Source organism: Manihot esculenta, chromosome 9 (assembly GCF_001659605.2).
Source record: "Manihot esculenta cultivar AM560-2 chromosome 9, M.esculenta_v8, whole genome shotgun sequence".
In the NCBI taxonomy this organism is placed as follows: Eukaryota; Viridiplantae; Streptophyta; class Magnoliopsida; order Malpighiales; family Euphorbiaceae; genus Manihot; species Manihot esculenta.
The window spans coordinates 6,410,086-6,421,237 of record NC_035169.2 but is presented as its reverse complement, the minus strand read 5'-3'; the positions used below and the strand labels follow the sequence as shown (position 1 = coordinate 6,421,237).

The 11,152-nt window shown below is 27.9% G+C and overlaps 1 protein-coding gene across 1 annotated transcript; it reads left to right on the top strand.

The window, feature by feature from the left end:
- Positions 1 to 2,496: 2,496 nt before the first annotated feature.
- Positions 2,497 to 9,901, top strand: LOC110622491 (bZIP transcription factor TGA10). The gene is given in 12 exon segments (XM_021766999.2): positions 2,497 to 2,682; positions 2,684 to 2,901; positions 3,033 to 3,130; positions 3,777 to 3,853; positions 3,986 to 4,114; positions 4,241 to 4,312; positions 4,418 to 4,477; positions 4,601 to 4,678; positions 4,763 to 4,832; positions 4,907 to 5,178; positions 6,570 to 6,809; positions 9,280 to 9,901. Coding segments are annotated over 12 exon segments (1,548 nt in total). The 5' UTR covers positions 2,497 to 2,598; the 3' UTR covers positions 9,430 to 9,901.
- Positions 9,902 to 11,152: the final 1,251 nt, after the last annotated feature.

Genomic DNA, 11,152 nt, shown 5'->3' with positions numbered 1-11,152 from the left:
TATATAAAAAAATAAAAGAAATCATTATTTATAAATAAAAATCTCACCCTGATACGACTGTAATCGAACTGAGTCGAGCTGAATTTTGATAAACTCAGACTCGATTAGAAAATAAATTTAAAAATTCAAATTCGAATTCGAGTTAGATTCATAAAATAAATATTAAACTCGACTTCGGTTCGATTATAATAAACTCATTTATCAGTCAACTCCAACTTTACTCGAAAAGCTCCAATTTGAGCTCAATTATATTATAAACAAGTAAAATATAATTCAAATTCATTTAAATTATAAATAAATTTAAATTAAAAATAAAATTTAAATTATAAAATTATTAAGAGATTTTTAAATTAAATTTTTACTAATAAAAAAAATATAGAGAAGTTATTTTTTATAGAGAAGTCACAATCCTCCATATTTTTTCAATTTTCCATGTGTGTTGGTATTGGCAAAAGAACATGTTCAAGAGCTTGTTCGTGAGTATGCTCACGAGCTTGTTCGTGAGTATGCTCATTAGCTTGTTCGCGAGTGCGTTTACGAATCAGCTTGCTAGTTTGTTCATAAACTTAAAAACGAACCGAACTCGCGAGTCTAAATGAGCTGAATACTGTTAAGTTCAAACTTGACTCATTTATTAAATGAGTTTAAAAAGTGAGTTTCAACTTTTATCGAGTTGAGTCGAATCTCGAATAACTCATGAATAGTTTAGTTCGTTTATACTCCTACACTTAAAGATTGGGAGGAAGCAAAATTCACTCTTTGAGTAAAGAAGGAACTATCATCCCCTGCCTAAAAGGAGCAGGAGATGGCCATACGCTGGTGGCAGAAGAAAGACGGATGAGACGCATAGGAGAAAAAGAATAAACAAGAGAGTTCCTCTCTTCAAACCAGAAGAGAAAGAGTTACTCTAAGTTATTTTCAGTTCAGTCAATTAAAATTAAATTCTATTTATATAAATCCGCTACATATCTACTCGTGAGTAGTATTTACTCTATTTATGAAAATGAAATTATCAATTTCACTTTAAAAAAAATAGAGTCTAAAACCCCTTATTCCAAAACTTATAAATACAAATACAGTTTTATTTAATGAGTAAACACAGGTTTCTTATTATTAATTGTCTCATCTTAATCTTCTACAATGCTGGCTCAAACTAAAGAGCCACAAATAGGAGAAATCATAACCAATTGTTCTTGTAAAAGTATATATAATTTTAATTAATTCTCATCAGAAAATAATAATTCACACAGTTATTTGCTTAGAGTAATTATTGATATTTCAATGCTTTTCATATCCTTTATTCATGCTTATTATGTAGCTTAATTATTTGGATAAAATTATGTAATCTTATATAGTTTTTTTACTTAAATCCTATAATTTTGTTACTGAAAATATGTAAGATCATATATATAAGAATCAGCTGCTTGCTTGAACTGCCAGCTTATATCGCATCCCACATCGAAAAATTACATAATTTCGAATTGCATATAATAGTTCGCACGAAATTATTAAATAATTTGAATTAATTATTTTAGACTAAGTGAAAAGTTGATTCAAAAATTATTTGAGCCAGTTTAGATCGGTCTGTTTTAATTGGTATCAGAGCTATTATGAATCAGATAAATTATACAGAGTGAGTGGACTTATAAGGAAAGGGCTACAAGTGAGATGAAGTGATCCGGTCCTAATTAGCAATTAAATTGAATTCTGATGCGATGAGAATATTATAAATTTAACATAAAAAATATAAAAATCGTATATAATAGCTAATATGAAATTTAAATTAACTTTGGATAAAAAATTTGGGTTAACTATTTTAGGGTAATTTAATTTACTAATATTAAATTATTTTCATTTCAAATTTACTTTTTTGAAACCAATGAAATAAAAAATTAATATAGCAATTAGTAAGTTTTATCTCTAGTAATTTTGAAAACACAATAATTCTAATAAAATAATTTACGTCTTATCATATTCTTACAACTAATTAAAAATGATAAAAATAAATAAATAAATAAAAATTTTCAGGTTTTAGTTATAAGAGCAGAAGATCTGTGTGGGAAAAAGATAAAAAAAAAAATTATATTTTTTTCCCTCAGTAAATTAGAAGGAAGAAATTGCCAAAAGGCTAACAGGAATAGAAAACAGCCGCCTCAGTGTCTACGTGTAAGTTTGCATGGAAATGTCAAACAGCGGAACCCTTAAAACAGCAGAGGGTATTATGGTAATTTCATCACCAAAGAAATTCAGACAGTAGAAAAATAAAAACCAATAGTGGTTTTGTCCGAGCCCAGGAGGGTGTTGGTGGTATTTCTCTTCCCCAAGAGAAAAGAGAGCAAAAATTGAACAAGACATCTTAAGACCGCTTTATCTGAATATTTTTGGTGCTCTCAAAGTCAGTCTAATTTTTTATTTTATAGAGAGAAAAATAAAATTAAATAAATAATAAAGAACAAAAATTTTGTCTTTTTTATTTCTTTGCATTCAATTCTTTCCTCCTTTTTCTCCTCCATCATTCCTCCTTTTTCTTTCTCTTTCTCTCTCTCTCTGTCTGCAAGTAAGAGAGATGATCTTTAAAGGATCAATAACAAGGCGGTTATGCCATTAATGGGATTTTCAAGGGTGATTGGAAGGGGAGTTGTTGAAGAAGAAGAAGAAGAAGAAGAAGAAGAGCAATTGGCTTGAAGCAAAGCTTTTACACAGCTCTTTCATGGCTACTAATAAAGTCATCAACCACTCTACTCGACTTGAACATCAGCAACAACAACAACAACAAAATCAACATCATCAGCAGCAGCATCAACAACAGCATCAGATACAAGAGCATCATCCACATCATCAGCAGATTCCTTATGGAATGATGCAATCATCATCATCATCCACAATCCCTGGGAACTTCATGTAATTTCTCTTCTTCAAAAACCCATTTAAATTCTCTTCTTCTTCTTGTCTAGTATCATCGTCATCATCATTTACGAGTCTGAATATTATTATTATTATTGTTGTTGTTTATGCACTTTTGGTGTCAGCAGAAGCAAAGATGCTGGAGCTTATGACTTGGGAGAATTGGATCAAGCTCTTTTTCTATATCTTGATGGACAAGACCCTTCCACTGTTCAAGACCAAAGACGTGAAAACTCTCTCTCTCTATCTCTCTCTAGATTTCATTTTTCGTTTCCTTTCTTCTTCTTTCTTTCTTGCTTTTGTGTTTCGGTTGGGAGATTCTCTTTGAAAAGGGTTGTTTGGGTCACAGGAAAAGCATGTTCAACAGATTAAATCTGCCGGTACTTTTTCTTTGACCAGATCCTTGCACCTGCAAGGAAAAGATAGTGAAAAAGATTTCCTCTTTTTTTTTTTTTTTCCTTCTTCTCTTCTTTTTTTATTTTATAAGAAATTCAAACTTCCAAGAACAAATTTGCAATATTTATCTTCTTTCCTTTCAAATTTATTAATGGGTTCTTGTTGTTTGGAGCTTCGACCATGACATTTAACAAACCTACGCATATTATCATGAATTTCCTCGCTAATTTCTACATGTACTGTTAAGGGTACGAATAGGGTATGGATTTTCTTCACCTTTTCCACTTTGCTTCTTGCTTTTTCTGTTTTTATGGCCTATAGCTACAATCGCATGACGAGTTCATGGCTCATACCTCTCTTGCCTTGTCTTCCCTTCCTTTCTCTTGGGTCCTCATCCTTTAATGGCTTCTCTCTCTCCTTGTGACTCTCTACAGTTTATCTATAAATAATGATTTTGAGAAATTATGTGTGCACAGAGAGTGGTGGAATGAGGCCTCCAACTCTTAACATTTTCCCTTCTCAGCCTATGCACGTAGAACCAACATCAGCAAAGGTATAATCTAACCAAACCGTTAATAGCTTAATTATATATATATATATATGGTTGTTTTCTTGTAAGTGTTTTTTGATACCTAATCTTATAATAATAATAATAATCTCTAATGGGTTTGTTTGGATTTGGTAGACTAATACTCCAGGATTAGTTTCTTCAGCAACTAGTGGTTCAAAGAGACCATCAGAGCCGTCCATGGAGTTGGCCAACGCAAGAAATGCTGCTTCTGCATCTGGGCCTGAACCAGCTAAAGCTATCAAGGTAGCTGGATTAGGAGTTCGTATACTGCTTAAAATATTGTAAAAACACTATGTAATATTTAATGGACGAAACTGAGATTCTTTGTTTGCAATTTGTATTATAAAATCTTGATTCTTTTCATGGTAGCGCGAAGGCAACCGTAAAGGTCCAACAACTTCAAGTTCAGAGCAGGAAGGTCCCAAGACTCCAGACCCTAAGGTGACTTGTTATTTTGGTTAAGTTTTTATTACATTTATGTCCATTTCTATCATTCTCAGCATTTGTTCCAACGTTAAATTTCTTGTCTTGATCATTTCAATGCAGACATTGAGGAGACTTGCTCAGAATAGAGAAGCAGCGAGAAAAAGCAGGCTAAGAAAAAAGGTCGGTCCAATCAATATTATTCCTGCTCGTAATTATTATTCTTAATTATTGTAAATTTTTTATATGATTTCAACCCATAAAATCATGAGTTCTGCTTCTTTTTCTTCTTTCATGATTATATAGGCTTACGTTCAGCAGCTAGAGTCAAGTAGAATTAGATTAACCCAACTGGAACAAGAGCTACAACGAGCCAGAGCTCAAGTATGCTTCTGATTTTTTTATAATGTTAGCTTGATAGCTTGTAAGATCCCTTTGTTAATTAAGACATAAATTTTATGTTGTTAGGGTATTTTCTTTGGCGGTGGAGGTCTTCTAGGTGGAGATCAAGGCCTTCCTGCAGGCAATATCAGTGCAGGTATATATATTATCTCTTGTTTTTGTTTCCAAAACGAGCCATTAACCTCTCGATTTTCATTTTCTGATGAGTAGATGCTGCAGTGTTCGACATGGAGTATACCAGATGGCTGGAGGAGCACCACCGTCTGACATGTGAGCTTCGAGCAGCAGTGCAGGAACATCTGCCCGAAAACGAGCTTAGGCTGTTCGTGGACAACTGCCTAGCTCACTATGATGTGGTGATGAATCTCAAAGGCATGGTTGCTAAAGTCGATGTCTTCCATCTTGTTTCTGGCATGTGGAAGACTCCGGCTGAACGTTGCTTCATGTGGATAGGAGGTTTCCGGCCATCCGAGCTCATCAAGGTACTCAAAACCTCACCCTATTCATTTTCAAATATGTGAATTCGAAGAAACATGTGCTCTCATTACAAGCATCATATGACGTTGAATTTTTGTAGTGAAGGACATGTATAAATGTTCACAAATTTTTACATCCACTCGAATATATATACAATTTTCCAAGTAAATAAATAATAAATTTCATTCTAAAAAATACTAAAATTAGTATTAAAACTTTTTACTATAAAAAATATAAAATTTATTATTAAAAATTTATTACAAAAATATATAATTATTAGATTGTACTGTTACGAAATAATACTTATAGATATTTTATTATAAAATTATTTTTATTATTAAAAAAAAAAATCATGGCCAACAACAAATACCATTACTAAAATATTTTTTATTAACATTTATATTTTTATTATTTTATATTCTTCTACGTATCACTAACAGTAAAAATCGACTAAAATAAGAATATCACAAAATCAATACAAAAAAATATATGAATAAAAGAAACATATGAATAATGGATCAAATAAAAGAATTTATACATAAAAAATCATCATATTGTTGTTTTATTTGGTTTTTATAACTTTAAAATTAAAGTTGCTATAATATTTTTTTACGGCTAATTTTAATATTTATTACAGTGATAGATATTACATTCAAATGTAAATTAATAATATCCTATTATCTAAATACATATAAACTTGATGTATATAAGCAATTTTTTTAAATATTATCACATACTCCAAAGTATAAAATACATGGCTCACACTTATTTTAGAGTGGATCTCTTCGTATGTATCATATATTTGATCATGATGACTGAATTTAGGCAATATAAATTTAATTTGAATATGTCAAAACAAGAGTTTAGATGAATGTCTAATCTCATAATGCATATTAATGAAGTGTAACATAAGCCATTGATGGTGTTATGAATTTTCTTTTCAAAGAGTAGTATTATTATGATTAGGAAATGGTGCATGAAATATATCTATATATATATATTCATACATGGGACGTTATTATTGCATGATGCAAGTTGTCGGAAGCATTGGAAAAGAGAATAGATGGGCAGCAAGAAAACACACAAAAAGATGATCAATATCAATGAATGACGAAAGATACCGTGAAGCTTTCTACTAAAGTCTAGAGTTAGGTCTCAATCCAATAAAGTTCATGTCCTTCTAATAGAACTTATAGTTATGTTGCCAAAGAAAAAAAATGGTGGTTAAGCATTGCACGGTTTCTCATTGATACTTACGAAGCTAGCTTTTGTTTTTATTTTCATCTCCTCTTTTGGTTTCTAGCAAATAATACACTATGGATTTTAGCTCTGGAAGGATGAAAAGAGAAAGAAAACTAATAAAGAGTTTATGGGTTTTTTTTGTAATTATTTACAGATAATATTAAACCAAATCGAGCCGTTAACGGAGCAGCAAATCTTAGGGATATATGGATTACAGCAATCGACGCAGGAAGCAGAAGAAGCTCTGTCACAAGGGCTTGAAGCTCTAAATCAGTCTCTATCAGATACTATAGCTTCTGATTCATTGAGTTGCCCACCCAATATGACCAACTACATGGGCCAAATGGCTGTGGCCATAAACAAGCTATCTACACTTGAAGGTTTTGTTAGACAGGTACGATATATACCATTTCTCTCTTTACAGTGGTCATTAAGGAATCTGGTCAAGTTTTTATTATTTTAAATTTAGATTTAGTGATTGCGATGTGTTATTTTTTTAAAAAAAATTATAAGAGTGGTCCCATCAGGAACGAGAATTTGATCTTGTTTTGGGTATGGAAAACCTGCTCCAAATCAGATCAACTACCCCATGTTTCATTCTCATCATGTGGTGGTTGCCTAGTTGCATGCATTTCCTGTTTGACATATATATCTTCTACTCAGAGAATTGTTGGGTTATGCACACCCACTTGCCATTCGGCCAAACTAACTCTGCATTATACCTTCAATTGAAAGACACCAATATACTTAATAGATGAAATTTGTTATCATTTTAATATATATATAATATTTTTGAATTAGCCTAATATACGTAGATACTTTGTCTTATTGCTTATGCTATATCTCCTATTATATATATATATATATTAAAATATGCAATTTAAGGTAAATTATTAAATATTTTTTATTATTAGGATCGATAATAAGTCAAATATTTTTAGATACACGATTCGATTGAATTTTAATAGAACAAATTTAAATAATTATAATCGATTTTAGGATGGATTTGAATTTAAAAAATAATATATATTATTGTGGTTTCTATTTTATTTATAAAATATCCACTATGACCGGTTTATATAAAAAATTAATTTAATATAAAAATATATATATTTTATAATAATATTTATAATTTTTTAATATTTTTTAAAAAATAAAATTTTAATATTTTTTGAAAATATTGAATTTTTTAAATAAAATTATTAATAAAAAATATTTTTATATAAATTATTAATTAAAATATATAAAACTAAATGGATTCAGATTTTATTTGATAATAATAATTGGGTTTGAAACGAGTTCAAATAATTTAAATTAATTTTTAATTTCTTAATATTAATTGAGTTTAAATTTAAATAATTTAATTTTTGAATATTTTATCCATTTATTTAAAACTTAATAAATTAAATTTTAATTTCAATACAAATAAAACTATTTATGGGTGGTATGGATTTAGTTGATAATTATATATTTTTTAGTTATTTTATTAAAATTTTATTAATTTAGTATATTATCTCAATATAATAGAAAATATAAAATAGCCAATAATTTCTCATTCAATTAAAGATAAAAGGAGTTTTCCATAATAGATATAGTTATAATTTTTGTGACCTATTTATTAAATTTTATTTATACTATTCCGTATATGTAATTAATACTAAATTCTTCTAGCTATGGATAGGTTAGGACATAATAGATGTTAAGACAATAAGTGGTACCCACAAATAAAAGCATAAATCAACATCTAAGAATATCTGATAAGCCCCATGTTTTTATGATGTCATAGTCGTAACCGTTTAACTTAAAAACGACAAACGCAACCCATTTTCTAATAACACCCTTTTTGACTGTTGAATTAATACCCAAACCCTAACCCACCAATCATTCACATCTTGACTGCATTCGAGTTAACTCACCCTCCATAACTCAATTTAAAACCTAGAGCGGAAATCCTTGTTGGATCCAATATAAATAAAAGATTTAAAAAAAATTAAAATAAAATAAGACATTAATTTCTAGACTATAGTTTGAAGGATAGGGTAAAGTGGGGCCAACAGTTGGAAAAATGCCAGACTCAGTTCCTTTGAAAATTACGAGTTTTGAGTTAATAGAAAGGAAAATATAAGAGTTTATTTTAATTAAAAATAAATTATTTTTATAAAAAATATATTATTAAAAATAAGACCATAAAGTATTAGTCAATCCAACTAAGCCTTTAATTTTAGAATTTAATGTAATGATTAATCAAAGAAATTAATTGTGACGTGGAAGGAAAGTCATGGTAATCATCCTATCATCACAATAATCACCTGTGGAAGCTAGTGGATTACTTGTCCAGGTTCACTTTAGACTAGTTGACTTTTTTTTATTTTATGAAGAAAATTATTTATATATATATTTTTAAAAAATTAAAAATTTTTATTCCAAATAAAAAAATCTAATAGGATTATAAAAACCTAGAAATAGAGAATAGATTGATTGAAATTGACCCATTAGATATTCTTAATTAATTAATTGAATTTTCTAATATTACTTTTTAAAGTTTTTCTTCCAATCAACTATCAAACTTGTAGATATTTAGAGACCAATACCCACAAATTAACTATTTGCTTGAAAGAAAAGAACCCTAAATTTCCTTTTCAAATTTCATGTATCTTCTTTGATTTGATCCCATTTGACAATTAAGACCCTCATGCATCATAAAGTCATGGTAGATTTAGCCATTTTAATCTTAAATATTGAATAATTCAACCTAATTATTCTTAATGTTGCTCTTAAAGTCAATTAATTAAGTCTAAATTAATTAATACATACAACAAAATCAAAATCAAAATAAATAAAAATTTATTTTTGAATACTTACAGGCAGATAATCTGAGGCACCAAACTCTTCACCGACTGCATCAGATATTGACAATCCGGCAAGCAGCAAAGTGTTTTTTGGCGATCGCTGAGTATTTCCATCGTCTCCGAGCTCTGAGTTCACTGTGGTTGGCTCGTCCACGACAAGAATAGTAGAAGAAAAATTATTATAGCTTATTTAGTATCTATAAATGTCTCTCTCTTAATTATTAAAATATATGTCTTCTTTTGATGAAATTCCTTTTGCTTATTTTCAAGAGAGATGTATAGATCATAGACAAGAAGTAGAACTTTCTCTTTTCTGTTTTCTCTGGGTGCATTTCTTCTTGGGTTATTAGGAAATTCAAAGAAGCAATGATTTTGCAGCAGTTTTTGACTAGAAATACAGAAGAAAAAGAAGAAGAAGAGGAAGAAACAGCAGAAGAAGAAGGAGATGAAGAAGAAGAAGAAGGAGGTGGTTGAATTGATAAAGTAAAGACAAAAAGGGTTTGGTAGGAGAAGCCGTGTGTTAAAATTAAAACGTTTCATTTGGGATAGGTGTTGCCCTGTAGCTCCATGCATTGCTTCTGATTAAGTCATTTCCCTCTGATCTAACTGACCAGTTTTCAAGCTTTTCACTTTTCCATTTTGGAATTTTCTATTTCAGATTTCCTTTTCCTTTTCAATATAATTCGCTTTAATTAAAAGTTTAAATCAGTTTAATTCTCTCACTAATTTCAGTTTAAATTTAGGTAATTTTTTATTTTTATTATATCAATTAGTATTAAAAAAATAATTAATTATATAAAAATAACTCAATAATGCTAAATGAAATCCTAAATTTTAATGATTTAACAATTTTGTTTTAATTTTTTTTAATAAATCTAGCTTAAATTATATCAATTCAATTAATTGTACACTAATATATTTTTGGCGACTTGGTATAAAAATCTAAACCTTTTCACCTTTGTGATTTAATTTAAATATTTAAAAGGTAAATTTTTCTTTAAATTATAAACTTTATTATAATTGTATAAAATTTTAAAATTTAAATAGAAGAAATGTGTCTCGTTCATTTGGTACCGGCACATAAATTATTTTTACATTCATTGACATAAATAAAAATTACTAATAAAAAAATTTTAATTTTTTTATTATTTTATCATAATACTAATAGATGTATTAATGGAGTTTTCTTATTAATTTTAAATTTGTTAGTAAATTAAGAGAAAAATAATTTATTAATAAATCTACAATTCGTTAGGTAAATTTATTAAAAATTTAAATAATTTAAAAATAATTATTATTTTAATTAAATAATAAATTTTGTTATTATTAATTTTTTTTATCAATTTAATAAGATTTAAAAATTATATTATTATTATTATAAAATTATTAATTTAAGTTTAATATTTATTAGAAATATATAAAAAGTGAAAATAATATAAAAATAAATTATATAAAAGGAGAGAAAATGATAAAAAGAAAAAAAAAGAGAAAAAAGAAAATAATAAAAAAAATTATGGAAAAGAAAGAAGAATGAAAGTGGAATAAAAAGATGATTAGAGAAATAAGAAAAATAGAACAAATGATTATAGAAAAAATAAATTAAGAAAAATAAAAAAAATATAGATGGAAAGAAAATGATAGAAGAAAATAATATGAGAAAATTAATATCAATAAAATATAAAGAAAAAGAAAAAAAAAAGAAAATAGAAGAAAATAACAGAAAAGAAAATGAATAAAATGAAAGGAAAATTATAAAGAAAAAATAGGAAAATAATAGGAGAGAAAAGAGAATTAGAGAAAAAAAAGATAAAAAAATGATAGAAAAATAATAAAAAAAATGAAAAAGAAAAAAATTATAAGATAAGAAAGTGAAATGAAAAAATAATAA